The sequence below is a fragment of the Cryptosporidium bovis genome, assembly GCF_009768925.1.
Source record: "Cryptosporidium bovis isolate 45015 chromosome Unknown contig_22, whole genome shotgun sequence".
Classification (NCBI taxonomy): domain Eukaryota; phylum Apicomplexa; class Conoidasida; order Eucoccidiorida; family Cryptosporidiidae; genus Cryptosporidium; species Cryptosporidium bovis.
Genome location: NW_027125041.1, coordinates 1 through 18,269, shown reverse-complemented (window position 1 = coordinate 18,269; position 18,269 = coordinate 1). Strand labels below are relative to the sequence as shown.

Here is an 18,269-nt window from a genome sequence, read left to right as displayed (position 1 = left end):
AATTGAATTAAATAATCAAGATAGTTAAGTTATAAGGACTTATTCGAAATCAAGTATAAATTAACAAGTTAGTTCTCAAATATTAAACTTGTATATTTTGTTTACTTCCCATTAATTTGAATAGCCATTTCCAATAATATTAATATATTGGAGTGTAATACTTTATTTAGTAATGGGAAATAACTTAAACTTTTGTTAAAGTGGATTACTCTCCTTTTTTGCTTCTTTCTTCTTATTTTTTCAAAAAGGTAGAATAAACTATTTGTGTTATAAGGAGTAACTTGATAATACCATAAAATTTACTTTCAACAGTAAAATGAGACGTTTCTATAGAAGTGGAGAATATTTATTTGCAACAGTACTAGTTGTATTACTAATAATAGTAAATATATCCCTATATAAAACGAGTTATTTTTATCATACATTTATTTGTTCTTTAACATCTATATTTACATATATCGCTTGTATGAAGTTAATTCCAACATTCGGAACAAAATTACTGGAAAATAATTTATACGGGATAGATTTGAACAAAGGCAATGATAAAGTAAGAATACCGGAATCATTAGGTATAGTTCCGGCGAGTATATTTATGATCACGGCTATATGTAGCCAATTGTTATTTAGTAACAATCCATATAAGTTACTGGAGTATAATTCAGGACTTTTTTCTATTTTTATGATGGCTTTTTTGGGATTTGTAGATGATGTATTGTGTCTTAAATGGAGGTACAAAATGATTTTACCTGTATTTGCAGCGTTGCCTACTCTTGTGTCGTATAGTGGTGGTACGCAGGTTGTTATTCCGTTATTTAAAGAAGGCATAACAATAGGTGGAACTTCCAATACAGGTAAAATATTATTTGATTTGGGTTATTTTTATTATTTATATATGTTATCTTTAATGATATTTTGCACGAATTCAATTAATATATATTCTGGTGTGAACGGATTGGAAGTTGGACAGTCTGTTATTATCTCAATTTCTATTATTATATATAATATTATTGAAATACTAACTCTAATACCAAATTGGCAATATAATTTCAAGTCTAATCACCACTTTTTTTCTATATTATTACTACTACCATTTACCGCATCCAGCTTGTCTTTATTTCACTTTAATAGATATCCTTCTTTGGTTTTTGTCGGGGATACATACACTTATTTTGCTGGTGCATGTTTTGCCATAGTAAGTATATTGGGGCATTTCTCTAAGACGTTGCTGCTTTTTTTCATTCCTCAAATAATTAATTTTATTATTTCTTTACCACAGTTATTTGGAATATACCATTGTCCTAGACATAGAATACCTAGATTTGATAAAAAAACAGGTAAATTGGAGTCTTCTAAAAACTTTACACTACTAAATCTTGTTTTGGAAATTACTGGACCCTTGTCTGAAAATAGATTGGTCAGTTATTTGTTGATTTTACAAGTTTTATCTTGTTTCTTTGGATTCCTAATAAGGTATTCCTCTTCATTTAAGATTATTTTTGAGTAATTTTAGGCCTTTATTATATAGATCTAAACTAATTTAATGCATTTACTTCCTTTTTATTGCAACTTAAACTATTGGCCTATTTACACGGGTTTTTTTTCACAAATGCACATACACTTATTAGAGTATATATAAAAGTTCATTACTCTGAAATCTTTATCAATTGTCTAGTATTTGCATAGTCATTACACGAATATACCCTATATTATCTTAATGACCTCTGGTTTGTCAATTTACAAAGAATCGCTTTTTTCACTAAATTCATTTTAAAATATAAACGTTTTAAACAAACACAAAGAAACGAAAAATAGTGGTTTTACTAATATCTACTGCCTCTTCAATCTGTTAGACCTTCTAACACTAGTATTATATGAACTATTTATGCGTTCATCATCTCCATAATTAGATATTGGTGCTCTACGACTCCTTGATGGAGTCTTCATTTGTCTCTGACTCAGTCTTTCCTCTTCTTCTTCCTCCTCTTCTTCTTCCTCCTCTTCTTCTTCCTCCTCTTCTTCTTCCTCCTCTTCTTCTTCCTCCTCTTCTTCTTCTTCCTCTTCTTCTTCCTCCTCCTCTTCCTCTTCTTCTTCCTCCTCTTCTTCTTCCTCCTCATCTTCCTCTACATCGTCATCATCTTGTTCCTCTTCCTCCTCTGAATTAACTTCTTTATCGTTGTGCGTTAATCTTCCCTTATCTTTTTGATTACTTTTTCTACTTCTTCCAGATAATATACTTGTAAATCCTATTCCAGTGAAAAAACCAATTAATAAAAGAATTATAGTAACGAGAGGTGCAAGTTTAATTAATTTATTTATATCATTAATTGTGTGTTTAACCTCGTACAAAATAATATCAATAATACCAAGAGGTTTCGGAACAATTTGGGAAGGTACCTTCTTATAATCTTTATTCCAAATAAAGGCTTTAATTACTTCTGCATTTCTCATTCCAGTATACGTATACATCTTTCCTTTCCTAAAAAATCTGAAAGAAGGTACTGCCACTATTTCAAAACGATTTATTAAATAATGGTTTTTAGAAACGTCTATTTTTGCAACATTTAAGCTTTCTTTTGCCAATATAGATAGTTTATCCAATTCAAGTAAAGCCATTTGACTTTGTTGGCAATTAGGTAGGTAAAATAATACGAACCAATCTCCCGTTGTAGACCCCGTTGCTGCCTGAGTTAGATGTTCAAAGTTTTTATCATTCAGTTCCTTTACATACGTTTTTTTATTTTCAATTTCAATATTCCCTGATCCTGATGTAGAATTTAATTCATAATCATCAATATTAACATTTGCTCCAATTTTATTCGTTTTCTTCTTCTCAGCAGATTCCGATTTTATAATCAATGTTAACACTAATAATAACAATAAATTTATTATATATTTCATTTTATTCAATTACTTAATATTTTATATATTTACAACACAAATATGCAGACTAATTTTATATAATTTAAGTTTAATAATAGTTTAAAAACGGTAGTTACTATTTATTTACAATACACACTTCTCTCCTGTTAATTATTAATATATGCAAACTTTTAAATAACAAAATTGAGCTATACAATTAACTGTGATTATATCTCAAACTATATTATTTATTTGTGTTATCAATACTTTCTTTACATATGTGTACTTAGAACCTTTATATCTTTATCACACTTATTTTATTTTTATCACGAATGTATTACCTTTTCTTATTTTTTTCCATTAATAACACTACCATCTAATTAAACTGTTAATAATGTATAAGCTACCTTATATATATTATTTTAACCCTACACACTTACCGCCAAGTTTTGGTATAGTATAGTTACCCCTCGTATTATTAAAAAAATGCCTCAAATAAAGGGGAGAAATCATTCAATTTTTTCTAATTTAAAGATTACTGGAATAGTAATAGATTGAGTTATTATACGCATAGGAAACTGATGTTTTTTCTCAAATATTTCTGAAGTAGTGATCTATGAGACAAACAGTAGACCTATTTTTTTTTGAGTAATTGATTTAATTAATAATAAAAAATGAAGTTGATTCGATTTTTAGTCAAATTGGTAAATAATTCGGTGGTAGTAGAGCTTAAAAATGGGACTGTTATACAAGGTACAGTTGTAAATGTTGACATTTCTATGAATACATATCTTAAAAATGTGAAAATGAGTGTTAAACACAGAAATCCAGTTAGTCTTTCACAAATAACTATAAGAGGAAATACTATAAGATATTTTATTCTCCCCGACTCCCTACCATTAGATGTATTACTAATTGATGACACTCCAAAGCAAAATCCACCTAGAGCTTCACCCATAGCATCTTCAAGTCTTAAATCTAATATAAAACAAGGTAATAATAATGGTAATTTTATTGGGGATAACAACAGGTCACGTAATTATAATAGCAGAAAGTGATGATAATTAGCTAGTTTGTTGCATTAAAGGTTACTTTAATATATATAACATTTTCTTTTCCTGAATGCAATTTTGACACAACGTGTCACTATTGACTGAGTCTGTGTATTTCATTAATCCTAATTCATGTCAACGTCTTTAGTAATATCTCACCGCTACTAATTAAATATGTAGCTACATCTCGACATATATACAGGTGACTAGCATTTAGTTGATCTCCTGACTTGAAGGGTGAATTATCACCTCGTCACTAGTGAGAGAGTTGTGAATGAGACAGAAATATACATTTGAATAACCAACAACGCAAATGAATATTTATTCGTGTATTTCTAATATCAACGTTAGAACCGAGAGAATAGGAACAAAAGATACTAAGTATTTCTATATAGTGATGATTACATAGATACTACTACTACTCCGCCACTATCTTGACTAGAAGAAAGATAGGCGTTATCATTCTATCTTTATGCAACCAATGTAGAAGCAGTAGCAGCTTGATACTTCCAGTTTGCAGGCAATTGTTTCGAACGTTTGAAGTATCTAGCGAGACGGTGAATTCTGGATTCAACCAGAATAAGTCTGTATTTAGCGGCTGTATCTTTTCTAAACTTTTCTAAATGTTTACGAATAGAAACAGCTTTCTTAATCAAGAAGTAAAGATCTTCTGGAATATCTGGTGCCAGACCGTTCTTTTTCAAAATCCTCAAGATCTTACTACCTGTTAGAGATTGAACCATTGGAATACCATGTGAATCCCTCAACGTAACACCTATTTGAGATGGTGTCAAGCCTTTGCGAGCTAACTTGACAATTAGGTCTTCGGCTTCAGATGGCTTTAATTTAATCCATGTTGGTGGTCGCCTTCTATAAGGTTTAGCAGATGATGATATACCTTTGCCACGTCCGTAAACTCTTCCCATATTTCTAATACTTGTCTATTAACCTAAATTTTACTGTTTGATTCAAGAAATCTCAATATTTCAAAACTAGGCAATTTATCCCCCTAGTTTAATATAAGACTAGAAGTTAAATATATTCACTTATATTTCATTTTTTTATTAACATTTATATGTATAGTCTTCATTTTATTTATTTATTAAAGACGCAAACCTATATTTACTTTATTATTGCTATTATCCTATTATTACTAGTAATTATTCGGCTAAATAAATAGTAATTATTCCTTTTTTTGACCGGTACTATAAATATTAGTCGAGACGGCGCCAAAGTACTGTCTACAGAATTTATATATATTAAATAAAAGTCAGTATAATGAAAAAATAGTGATTTTGGTCAGTCAAGTTTTATGACGGAATAACATGTAAATAACATGTTAAGATGACAAGTAGCAAATTTAGAAAATAGGAAAAGTAGAGAGTATTTTTCATATTTAAGTTCGACTTCTTCATTTACACAAGGTTGGTGTTCAAAACACGTACCAGTTAATTTTTTATAGCTCAGTCTGACACTACAATTTATCTCCTATAAATTTATAATACCTAACTATTTATTCAGTTCCTACATGTCTAACTACTTTTGTCTTCATATTTAATTAATTGCGATGGCCTATGTGTGTGCTAAAAACTAAGATGTTCAAGTCACTTGTTTTATACCTAGTAGTAAATTTTAGCGTTCTAAATGTGTGTTTCGTGGCTATTTTAATATTCACACTTGATAACTATGAAATCCTCATTTTCCCTCTCATACATCCACCTATACTAAACTACTTTTAGTCTAAAAAAATCTGTCTATTCTCGAAAATTATCCGATAAACTTATAAAATAATTCGTAATCAAAGGTATGTAGAAGGACAGAAGGAAATAAAAAGAAATAGAAATAGTGGATTTGTGTTTCTTTTATATGAATGTGGTACCAGTACTGATGTTTTCATTAATTCAGTTACCATTCTGATATTATTATTTTTCTCACATTTCCCATTCACTTCTTTCTTAAAAAATGAATCATGATTATTTTTTATAAATTAGAAGAAAAATAAATGTATCCTAGAAATAAAAAAAGTAAGACTGATTTTGAAGTGGAATAATAGTAGCAATGATAACCTCTTTTAAGTCATTGTTTAACAAATTTCACAATTAGCCCATATACTTGAGTGGTATGTAAATTTATATTAGTTACAAAAAAAAGCTGTCCAAAACTCAATTCCAAACTGAATTTATTTCTTTTTTTCCGAGCTCCATTTTGATAATATACCATTTACAAATACAGAAAAATAATAGATTATCAATTGATAATATACTAAAAAAAACAAAGTATTCAAGCAACACATTCAAACAAGCCATTTATAATCACATTCAAATTGTACTATTACAAAAAATTGATATTCTCACATTGAATAATACTCTAATGAAACAATGGTGTTTTACTTGTTATAATTTAGAATTCAAATAATTAGAGCATGTTTTTACATTGTATATGCGTATTCACCCCCATCGTAATGTTAGTAGGAAACTAAAATAATTTCCAAATACTGCCCTCGAATTACAAAACCTTAAATTAACAAATCCTGAAAATGCCATATTTACGTTGAATTAGTATTACCTCATTTTCTTTGTCGCATTAACTACCCATTTTATATTAAAATAGTCATAATTATTCATACAAATGAAAGTTACACAATACAAATATAAAATTTAGTCCGATTTTTTCACTAAATATTACATAATTTGCATATACTCAACCCAATTTATCATAGATCACAATTTTTATATGTATAATTATATTTAATTTAGAAAAAGGTAAACAGACGTAGTAACATAATAATAATGATAATGTTTCATCTGAAATTTCTTTTTTGAATATTTCCAAGTTATTCACCCTCCATACTTTAGATCCAATTATTTTCACTTTTAAATAATTCCGTAGTATATACTATCAGAGATATATTTTGTTTGTTACACAACAATATCACAAATTACAAAATATTCCTTCTATAATAAGATAAATAAATACATAATGATACTGAAATCAATCATAATTAAATTATAATAAAAGAACTATATTCCGTAATAAATTTAATTATATATTTGTATTATCATTCTATTCTCCCCAATAAACAATAAATTACATTTTCAACTTTCTATTAGTATGTTATAATCTCTCATGTATTATCAACTTAAATAATACATTTATTTTTTCTCAATACTATATTTTGATTGCAGTAAAAATTATTGCACCATCTCTGTACGTTATTATCTTATTTACGTTTATTCAATAATTACGTTCTAGAGCCAAATCACGACCCACTTATTTTAAATGATAATGACCAAACTAATGATATTATAAATTTTTAAAAACTGCCTGCAATTCCTAATTTTAGTTTCTATAAGAGAGATTAAATTTTATCTCTTTCCAAAAAGTATGTTCTTACTATTTAACAACTATTTTTAAATAAATTGATAGTCTTTTTTTTAAGTTGTGTATATACATATACTTAATATGTATATCACACACTAGTTTATTAGTACTAAATGTGAATGAATAAATATCAATCTATTGAAATAGGTACCATAAATTTAAAAAAATTATGCTCCCCAAACCTTCTATTCCTCAGCTTTTAATTTGAGTATATAATCTATCCATACTCATTATAAATGTGAATATATAAATAAATACAGTTTTCTTGTTTAAATATAGAAAAAAAATAATTGAAAAATAGTATTTATCTCTAAACCTTTACAGTTTTTTGCTTAGAAAGAATACAAGAAAGTCCATTCTTTACAAATTAAAACTTGCTACAAATAAAATATGAATAATTGATGAGAAAAAATTAATTTTAGAAAATGTTTTTTCCCAAGAGGATAACCCCATATATACACCGTAAAATATAAAAATAACAAATGAAAATAAACCAAAACCAAAAAAAAGACCCACCAGTATAAAAGTGCATGCCATACAAAATACAATTATATATATTACCTAATATAGTTGCTTTTATAAAATAATGCCACTTTATGAGATTATATATGTCAAATAAATGATCAGAATTAAAATTTTTATTTCAAATGATTGTTTTCTATTACCGTTACGTAATACATTATTATATATTTGTGATATAATTACAGGTAAAAAAATGTATTATAGAAAATATTTACATCTTTCTTTTTGTAACACAAACAATAAAGTATAAAAAATATTTTTTCTATTATCATCAGAGTCCATTTTGGACTCTTAATAGGATTATTTTGGTTTTTAATGACGCCTTTATTGTTTATTCCCAAGTAATTATGTGGATTTAAAGTTGAAAATTCTGACGGATTTTTAAATCTCAAATTTAAAAAATATGGAGAAGCCGAAAAATTAGTTTCATTTGGTCAACAAGAGAATGGATGTGGGGATGACAGTGGTAAACTTTTATTAATAGAATTATAACTGTTGTGACTATTAAATGAGACTGTATACATATTATTTCCACTGTTATTGATACTATTATTATTACTGATTATTTCAATGTGTCTTAATGAATCCTTGACAAATAAGTCAGTTTCTATTTCATCTTTTGTTTTGTCTTCAGCAGAAAAACTACTAATTACACAATTTTTGTAGTCATCATAGTTAATTGAATCAGATCTAGTTGAGTTCGTATCAATACTGTTTACATTAAAGCCAAATTTATTATTATTAGGTATAATATTACCAGAATAATTACTTGATTCTATCTTTACACAGTCACTCTTAAATAACCTTCCATTAGTCTGAAAATTTGAAATATCATCCATATCTGAATTCAATACAGCATTATGACTGTTGTTTTTGTCATTAATTTCACTATTATTATTATCTTGATTACTTCTATTAATTAACACACCACTATTTGATATAAACCCAACCTCCACTCCACCTTCGGAAGAACTAAAGTTATTTGAACCAATCATTCCGGAGTCAAAACTTCCCAATTCCATTCCCATACTAGCCATATGATTTAAATTATTCACACTTGAAATATCAATAATATCTCTATCAGTTTCACCCTTAATAAAACATCGTTTAATACCCTCGAAGAATCAATAATCATAATTCTGCAAGAATAGTTACTCTGATTGTTAGATATTTCGTCAACTCCGTTTTTACAATTATTCCCATTTCCCAATTGTTTGGATTCAAAAAAATCCGGAGAATCCAACATCTATGTTTGAACCATCTCCATTCTTACTATTATCAGGTAGGTTATAATTACTAATACCATTATAATTCATAACCGAAGTAGAAATTTCTGGAGCTGTAGAACCAGGTGCAGAAACCAAGTTAAGTGGAGAATCTGAATTCAACAATGAAGCACTACAAAAAGATGCCGAGTTAAGGCTATTATTTACCACATCATCCCCTCGTATTTGAGAGTTCCAGAAGCGCTTGTCAAATGGTCTCTGTGAGAGTAAAATATTTCCGATATTAGTTTCATTCATACTATTCCCGATTGCTCCATTAATTCCTCTTAATGAAATTACTGGCTCAACATTGAATTCATCACAAATTGAAGAAGGCTGTTTCATAATTCCACCTACAACAGGCGAATGCAACATTCCATTCACGTTGCTACCTATAATAGACAATCCATTCCTAATAAGCTCCCTATTTTCAAATTGTGAAATGGTTTTTTTGTTTTGAATTTTAATAATATTTCCGTTAGTATTATTATTATTATTATTACTGTTATTATTAGTTTGAGCATCTTTCGTATTCTTGGGTCTAAGTTTCCCTTCTACGGCTTGATGGACAAAAACCAACCTTCCATCTATAATGTGATGAGGCTGTTGAAGAGCTTTGACAGTCGCTTCGGTGTTTGAAAATGTAATAAAGCCGTATCCCTTAGATTTACCTTTCTTTGTTCTAAGGATAACCGATTCTTCTAATTCACCATACTTGCTGAAAACTGACTTTAGTGATTCTTCATTGGTCTCGAACCCAAGATTTCTAACAAACAATTTACGTCTGATTGCATCCGACTTTTTTGTTTCAAAAGGAAAAGGATCAGCAGCAAGTTTCACCATCAAACCTCTTCCATTCATACTAATTGGGTTTTTGCAAGCCAAAAGAGCAGACTCTATAGTTTTAAATGTTATAAAAGCATATCCTCTTGATTTTCCATCTTTCTTCAGAACAATACCTTCTTCAACTTCTCCAAATTGGGAAAATAGTTCAATTACAGTCTCAGTACAGGCAGAAAAAGGTAAATTTTTAATATAAAGACGCCTATGAGATCTGCTCTCACATATTACACATAAAACATTCTGAAGTACACTTTGGTTATTAACGCAAGCACTGGCTAATAATTCAATTAATTGATCCTTGCTTAGAGGAGTCAGTATACGACGAATGTCATCCAATTCCCTAGGAACTTCAAATCCATTAAAATAAACTGGAAATGAATCTATGTTTGTGAAAGAGTTATTATCATTGCTAATATCACTTTTCTCTTGATCATAATTCAATGAATTATAGTTATTCGGGGAATCTGAATCACTAAGGTAATCAAAATGCATTTAATTACACCACCTTTGGTACCCCTCAATATACCTATCTAATTTTATTCGTTTACCTTTAAATGAAATGTGTATTGCTCTTCTAAAGAGATATATACTAATTTCGTATTTATCTATTTCCTAATTATTTGTTCAATTCTATGATCCTTAAGTATTAAACTACCAGTTATAATAAATTATGCGTGTATTCATAACGAAACATACATGTACTTTTCTACCTTCAGAGTATTATCACAGATTGCGTCGTATTTCTACTATTATCACTGATTTTTATGTAAATATATCCTACTTCACAGAAACAGTTGTTTTCAAGTGTTTAAAATCTAATTTCTATCTATCAATATTCTGTTCTATTTATTTCCAATCCTTTACAACTAATATTATCAACCACACTTATATACACTATGTTTTACAACTAATTATTGTAAAATCAATTCTAAGTTTTTAACACTACTATTTAAAATGTTCCCCCTAATTTTGAATTCATACAATTAGTTTATTAGTAATAATCTCTATAATACTAATTAAACCTTGAAATATATATTCTACCTGTTAAATACACCTGTTTTTATCTTTCCAATACCCTTTAAAACGTAAATATTCGTATATATGTTCTATTTATGTCGAGTTGCAATAATTCGACAAATTTTAACAAATTGCAGTAAAGAATAGAGAAAAGCAATTCTTTACTATTTCCAAAGCTTACTAAAAAAACGATTATAAAACAAAATTCAAAACAGCTATAATTGATAGGAGCTGATGAATCCTGTTATTCCAAAAAAAGCATGTATTTAAACTTATATATTACTTAACATATATGTATTTATATACATATATACACATGTATGTACATATATTTTTATGTTATATGTATATATATCTATCTATATACATATATATATATATATATATATATATGTATGTATACATGAATATAAATATAAATAAATATCTGTAGATAATTTCGTGTATCTGCAATATTACACTTGTACAAATACACCACTATTCTTATTCTACCTTAATTTGAAGTTAGAAAGAGTTATCAAACCCAAGCCTTGGAAATGAATACCCTTGTTCCAAATGATTACGGAGAATTGAAGGAAAAAAGAATAATAATTCTTTAATATTTTTCAAATATGTCGCCTTTTCTAAGTTTACTGTAGGTAAATTTGGACGCCTAGGAAATAACCCGCCTTTCTATTCACCTTTTCACCTGACTAATATCCGCAAATACCAAAAAAATCCAAACTAAACCAAAATACAGAAAATATAATTTAGCAAAAAAATAATGAAAGTGTAATATTTTTTCTAATTTATTGTAAATATGAGGATTTTGTTAATATGTAGATTCTAATCATTTTTTATTTTTTCGTCCTTAAATCTGTACTGTCACCCAATTAGCAATCTAATATATTATTAGCCTAGTCTAGTATTGTATAGGTAACGTCTCGTATAGGTGATATTTGATATCATATTCATTGTAAATATGCTCGTAGGTGTTATATATCTGTCTCAATGATCAAGAATATACAAGGGATAGATCTATGAGGACGACAAAAGCGGAGGAAGATGTCATTCACCATGTAATAACATTTTTTTTGTCAAATTCTTACCTTCTCCACAGAGCTTATTGTTAACTATCTTCTTTACTTATTCACTAAATTTATCTAATTCATGTGAACATTAGTAGATAGAATGTATATTAGAAACTAAATCATCCCTACGTCACTGAACATATTTCAATGTGTTTAATTGCGGAGCTACTGCTTGTTTGCTAAAATTTTGTTTTACTAGTAGTTGTAATCAATTTTTTTACATTTTAAATGAGTACGGTATTTTTTTATAGTATTCGAGAAAAAGAGCGACTGAAGAGTTGGGTTGGACCTCCCTCTTATATCACATTTTTAATTGAATCTCCAACTCTTATTCAACTATAGATGTTCATCTTGGTATCATCGAGTTTCTTGTACCACTTTAGTTCTGTATGTTAATGTTCCGGATATATCTGGATATATAAGCTTGAAAAGTGTGATTATAGTATTGAATAAGATATTGTCGGTACTCTAGCATAACAGTAACAGTATGAAATCATATACCTGTATCTATATAAATACAAGTAGATACTCAGTACAAGAAAACTTAATAAATCGTTGTTTGTGGTTTTCAGTAGTTACGGCTTTATTGGTACCTCACAATTCATTCGGATCGTGCCCAAAAGATTTGCATTTATTTACATACTCTTTTCTTAGAAATATATTTTCAATGTCATATTCCCTCTCCTTAATAGTCTTCCATATTTTGTCTAGTTCATGCTTACTCTTTGATAAACTTAAATAACCAAGATATCTCCAAGCAGTAACTCTGTCTGAATCAGTATCCAAACAAATAGAACGATTGTTGCTATCACCACTTTTGCCAGAACTTTCTTTGATATTGCAAATGTTGTAGAATTCATTGTCTTTTAAAAATGAGGACGCGGAAGACAAGTATGGTATCAAAGAGAGAAACTTTCTAGTAGTTCCATATTTTTTTCTAAATTCTTTTTTTGTCATTGAATTTCTAATTTTCAATGCAGCAAACTCTCTAATACCAGAAAAATTTAAACCAGTAGAGATTTCGATGCTTCTTAAAGGAACTAGGTATTCCTCTAATTCATGCCTATTTTCTTCAGGAGCATTTCTCATAATAAAACTCCCGAGTACAACAGGAGGAAGTTCTTCAACACCATTTTTCATTTCTTTTTTAGGTCTAACACCCAATATAATCTTAAATAAATGTGTAGGAACGGAAACGCATTTATTACCAATAACGTCATATGTAACTTTTCTTACCGGTGAATCTTCCATATTAGAATTTACTATTAATTTTGGATTAATTCTTTTTTCATCTCCCAGTTCTCGTGCCTTTTCAACTACGTGTTTTTTATGTATTACGCATATCTGTCCCAATGCATCTTTGGGTGGTTCCTCTTTTTCACCAGATACTTTTTTAGCAAGATTAAAAAAATCCTCAGATCTCATGTTATTCGGCATAAACAACGGTCCTGAAACAATATATACATCTTCATAATAATCAGTAAGCTTTCTCGATAATAATTCAAGTCTATACCAATCACCTCCATTGTTTGACAACTCTTGAGGAAGAATATTACCGGATAAATAAAAAGTATCAGATTGAGCTTTTGGTGTATCTTTATGTTGCCCAGCTGCTGCTAAATGGCCTCTGCTGTAGCCACTCCCAAAATAATCTTTATTTTCTGCACTCCATATTGTTGGAATATTTGGATCTATCTGAAATACACAATTCGACCTTTCTGCTTTTCCATTACACGTTTCTTTTGTTATTCTTTCTGCAACCCAATTTGGTATTTTGTTTCTAAAGGAGACGGATGATAAATAAGAGTCTCTAATTATTAAGTTTTCATTGCTTGGTAATCTCGAAGATGGATAAAAGCCCCCATTTACTCTTATATTTTCTGTTTCTTTTCTTGTTATTCTATCAATTATATTTCTCACGATGCAATGGCATGTGTTCCTTTTACTTTCACCTATTATATCTACATTACCACTTATAAAATTAGCTTTTACTTTGTTACTTTCTATTCTAGGGTATAACAAATATCCCAGTGCACCTCCAATTACCGCCCCTAAACCTAGATTTGCCTTCGAATTCATTTTTGTATATTGTTTTGAATCTGGTTAAATAGCTAAATCGCAATAATTAATCTCGCTGTATTTGGAACGTTTTATTCATTATATCGTCACATATCACACTTTGTAAATAATCGTTTCAATTTATTCAATATGTAACCTAGTAATAAACAGTATTTCTTATCTAGGTCAAGCACTAGTTTACTTTATGTAAATAACAGCTATGAATATTAGTAAAACAAATTAAATTCAAACTCCAAGTAATTCCAAAATCGATTATTTTTTTAAGTCTGACTCCACAAACTTTAATTTTCTACAATAAATTTCAGTTGGCTTTATCAATGTTGTAATAAACTAAAAGAAACAAGTTGATAGAACGTGATATCCACCTTTTTCTTATAAAGTGGGAACGTGTGTGTAAACTTTATAGGCGAAAAAAATATACAATAAAACGACACATAGACGAATAATGTAACTTTATCCTACTTTAACAGTTGATGAATTAACAAATTTATATATTAAAAGAACAACCGCTCTATTGTAGCATACTTGGTTATTATTGACATTAAGAATTTGAAGTTAATTTGAAACATTTACCATTATTTTTTTCCACAAACTCGGTTTATTATTATAAACACAAATTGAAATTATAATAATATACGTGTCTCTCCCGCCTAAGGTACCCATGTCTAGAATTACATGCGAAAAAAAAACAAGATTTTAAGATATTCTAAATGGAATTTAGAAAAAAAATTAATGTAATTAATTATAGAACATAAAACAAAACGAAGACGTATGTAAACGATTGAATTGGATTTAAAAAATTTTTAACTGCTAATTACAATAATAATTGGAGCTTGGAAAATATTAGAGTAACTCGGGTGTTTTGGGAGTAAAGTATTGGCAGAGATATTTTGTTTCCTATTTACTTTAGAGTGACTGTTTGTGAAATACTGTAGGTATTTGTAGATTTTTGGTATACTCTAAATGCAAGAATAATTGATGTAGTGTGAATAAATAAAATAAGGTGAAAGAATGAGTTCATTCAAAAATGAAAATGTTGTTAATAGCCAAAAAATAATGAGAAACAGTAGGAGAAGCACGGAATCTTTGTCACGCAGTAACTACCGGCAAAGTTCTGTCCCATTACTTGGCCAACTACCCTTAAGTTCTAATGGAGACTCTAAGGGAAGAAGTCTTGCATATGATATTCCAAATATAGACAGTAATAGAGGAAAATCATCACTGAGTAATTGCTTCAAGGGCGGAATAGGAAGCAATATACTATCTAGTTGTATGAATGTAAATGACACATATAGAAGTCATTCTGGAGACAAAAATTTAAGTCCGGATGCCCAAGAAACAGTAAGAAGATATAGGGATTGTTATTCGCAATTAAGACATCTATTTGAGAAACTTAAGGAACAAAATCAAATATTGCAGGAGGAAAACTCAAGATTGGAGGATGCTCTTAATTCAGCTCAACACTTGTTAAAGGTAAATAGGACTATAGACACAAAGAATTTAAGTAGTAATTTGAATTATAGTCAAAAATGTTTGGATGCATGTGTGCATTATATCTCATTTACTTTTGGATATTTGGTTGAAAACAAAGATAGAAATGCAATAGATATTTCAAAAGCTCTCGTAGAAAGAGCTACAAAACAAAGAATATACCTTTTAGAGCCCAAATTAGATGAATCTATTAGAAAATTAGAAAGAATTATCTCAGATTATGAGATTGAACAAAAGGAGATGTATATTCAACAATTAAATAAGCCAAATCAAGTAGAGTCCAGTGAAAAGAAATCACTCAATCAAATTGGTGGTAGTAAATTGGTTTCTATGAATAATTCAACATTTACTAATTCTGAAAGTGTAGCTACTAACAATAATTCTACAAAGATTAAGGACACGAGTGATAACCAAGACAAAACAAAAAATGTTTCTAAAAACTTAACCTCCAAAGATGAACGTAAAGGGCATATTGAATCATCTTTATCGGGAAAATATGATGAGATAACCCAAAAGAACACTACTTTACCCTCTCACTCCGTTCAAGGCTTGCAGGAAAGTCAAAATAATTTTTCCAGTAGTAAAAATTCAACGACCAAAGGTATTTTGGGTAAATCAAAAAATGAAGAAAAAATTAATAAAATTATTAATGAAATAGAAGAACCTATTGGTGAAGTTAATGAAATGGTAAATGCAGTAAATAAATCACTAAATATGTCTTCGAAAAGAAATAGCTCCCTTTCATCTTTACCTGCTAATACAAACGTCCATTCTTCTACCTCGCGATCAAATAATGCAGACAATTCTATTATTTCATCTGTAAAAAGTGCGAAAGATAGCGTCTCTACAGAATCCGTAAATAAAAACACTCTTGTTTCTTCCAATGTAAAAAACAAAACATTGAATGATACTCAGAAAAAGGATATTTCTATTCTACCCGTTTCTCAATCTTCAAGAAAAGAAACTCATTTAACGGATTCGACAGTTTTATCTGCTTCAAGGGATAGAGTACCGGATGCTTCAAACAGAGCTGTCAAAAAAGAAACAATAGTTACAGCAACCCTACCAAAGGACACTCCATTGTCTACCTCAATGTCAAAAAAGGAACCAGTATCACCTACAGCAAAAAAAACACCAGTAACTCCCTTAGTTAAAAATACAGCAACAGCGACTCTTCTAGATAAAGGTGCTTCATCAGATGTACCGATTATCAAGGAAACACCCGTCACTCCTCTAACTAAAAAGACAGCACCAATAACTCCATCTAAGGATTCTACACCAGCTGTCCCAACTACAAAGAAAGAATCATTAACAGCCTCCCCAAAAAAAGATGATAATCCATCAACTATACCAGCTGTTCAAAAGGTACAAATGGCTCCTCTAGCTAAGGATATTCCGTCAGCTGTACCAATTGCCAAGAAAGAAGCACAAATAGCTAAGAAAGAAACAATAGCAGCTGCTTCAGTTGAAAAGGAAACACCGACAGCTCCTATAATAAAGGATGCTCCAAATATTCCTCCAGTTAAAAATGCAGCACCAATAACTCCACCAAACAAGGATGTTCCACCAAGTACTCTTCCAGATAAAAATGAATCATTAACTGTCGCAACAGCTAAGGATGCACAATCAATCCCTTCGATTAAGAAAGAGGCCTCAGTAGCTCCTCCAGTAAAAAAAGCAGCACCAGTAGTTCCTACAGCTAAGGATGATTCATCAACAGCAGCAGTAGCTAAAAAAACACCAGCAACGTCTCAAACCAAGGATGCTCCATTGAGTACTCCTTCAGTTAAAAAGGCAGCACCAACGGCCCTTCCAGTTAAGGGTAATACATCGGGTGCTCCCCTGGTAAAAAAAGTTGCACCAGTAGCTCCAGTTAAAAATGCAGAACCGGTGACTCCGACTAAAGATTCGACACCAGCAGCTACTCCAGCCAAGGTTGACTCATCAATTGCACAAATTGCCAAGAAAGAACCATTGGTAGCTCCATCAGCTGCGCCGGTAGTTAAGAAAGAGGCACCAAAAGTTCCTCCAGTAAAGGATGTTCCACAAGATACACCAATTGTTAAAGAAGCGCAGTTAGCTCCTCAAGCCAAGGATTCCTCACCAACAGTGCCAATTATTAAAAAAGAAGAGTCACTGACTCATACAACTAAGAACGCTCCTTCGGCTATACCAATTCCCAAGAAAGAAGTTCCAGTAGCTCCTTCAATTAAAAAAGAGGCACCAGTAGCTCCACCAATAAAGAAGACAGTACCAGTTACTCCTCCGGATAAGGATGGTTCATCGACTGTAACAATAGCTAAAGAATCACAATCGGCTACAACAAAAAAGGCAGCACCGGTTATTCCTCCAGCTAAGGATGATTCATCAACTGCAGCAATATCTAAAGAGGCACCAGTAGCTCCTACAGTAAAAAAGGCAGCACCGGTTATTCCTCCAGCTAAGGATAATTCATCAACAGCAGCAATAGCTAAAGAGGCATCAGTAGCTCCTCCAGTAAAAAAGGCAGCACCAGTTGCTCCTCCAGCTAAGGATAATTCATCAACAGCAGCAATATCTAAAGAGGCCTCAGTAGCTCCTACAGCAAAAAAGGCAGCACCAGTTGCTCCTCCAGCTAAGGATGATTCATCAACAGCAGCAATATCTAAAGAGGCATCAGTAGCTCCTCCAGTAAAAAAGGCAGCACCAGT

At 30.1% G+C, this 18,269-nt stretch overlaps 8 protein-coding genes across 8 annotated transcripts; 3 read left to right on the top strand and 5 right to left on the bottom strand.

Annotated features, from left to right (window-relative positions):
- Window positions 1-316: 316 nt before the first annotated feature.
- Window positions 317-1,504, top strand: FG379_001500 (DPAGT1 like N-acetylglucosamine-phosphate transferase; the record flags this gene model as incomplete). The annotated part of the gene is made up of 2 exons (XM_067327103.1): window positions 317-1,192; window positions 1,277-1,504. 2 exons carry the CDS (start codon window positions 317-319, stop codon window positions 1,502-1,504), a joined length of 1,104 nt encoding a protein of 367 aa, XP_067182579.1.
- Window positions 1,505-1,827: 323 nt separating this feature from the next.
- FG379_001489 (membrane associated thioredoxin) lies at window positions 1,828-2,898 on the bottom strand (the record flags this gene model as incomplete). The annotated part of the gene is made up of 1 exon (XM_067327092.1): window positions 1,828-2,898. The coding sequence occupies one exon, from the start codon at window positions 2,896-2,898 to the stop codon at window positions 1,828-1,830; it is 1,071 nt and encodes a 356-aa protein (XP_067182568.1).
- Window positions 2,899-3,533: 635 nt separating this feature from the next.
- On the top strand, window positions 3,534-3,917 carry FG379_001478 (small nuclear ribonucleoprotein SM domain containing; the record flags this gene model as incomplete). The annotated part of the gene is made up of 1 exon (XM_067327081.1): window positions 3,534-3,917. The coding sequence occupies one exon, from the start codon at window positions 3,534-3,536 to the stop codon at window positions 3,915-3,917; it is 384 nt and encodes a 127-aa protein (XP_067182557.1).
- Window positions 3,918-4,381: 464 nt separating this feature from the next.
- FG379_001467 (40S ribosomal S13) lies at window positions 4,382-4,837 on the bottom strand (the record flags this gene model as incomplete). The annotated part of the gene is made up of 1 exon (XM_067327070.1): window positions 4,382-4,837. The coding sequence occupies one exon, from the start codon at window positions 4,835-4,837 to the stop codon at window positions 4,382-4,384; it is 456 nt and encodes a 151-aa protein (XP_067182546.1).
- Window positions 4,838-8,248: 3,411 nt separating this feature from the next.
- On the bottom strand, window positions 8,249-8,851 carry FG379_001456 (uncharacterized protein; the record flags this gene model as incomplete). Its single annotated transcript, XM_067327059.1, has 1 exon — window positions 8,249-8,851. One exon carries the CDS (start codon window positions 8,849-8,851, stop codon window positions 8,249-8,251), a length of 603 nt encoding a protein of 200 aa, XP_067182535.1.
- Window positions 8,852-9,034: 183 nt separating this feature from the next.
- On the bottom strand, window positions 9,035-10,414 carry FG379_001445 (RRM domain containing protein; the record flags this gene model as incomplete). Its single annotated transcript, XM_067327048.1, has 1 exon — window positions 9,035-10,414. The coding sequence occupies one exon, from the start codon at window positions 10,412-10,414 to the stop codon at window positions 9,035-9,037; it is 1,380 nt and encodes a 459-aa protein (XP_067182524.1).
- Window positions 10,415-12,603: 2,189 nt separating this feature from the next.
- FG379_001434 (endonuclease G-like 1) lies at window positions 12,604-14,088 on the bottom strand (the record flags this gene model as incomplete). Its single annotated transcript, XM_067327037.1, has 1 exon — window positions 12,604-14,088. One exon carries the CDS (start codon window positions 14,086-14,088, stop codon window positions 12,604-12,606), a length of 1,485 nt encoding a protein of 494 aa, XP_067182513.1.
- Window positions 14,089-15,099: 1,011 nt separating this feature from the next.
- FG379_001423 (uncharacterized protein) lies at window positions 15,100-18,249 on the top strand (the record flags this gene model as incomplete). Its single annotated transcript, XM_067327026.1, has 1 exon — window positions 15,100-18,249. A coding segment is annotated over one exon (3,150 nt), but the record flags the coding sequence as incomplete, so codon positions are not given.
- Window positions 18,250-18,269: the final 20 nt, after the last annotated feature.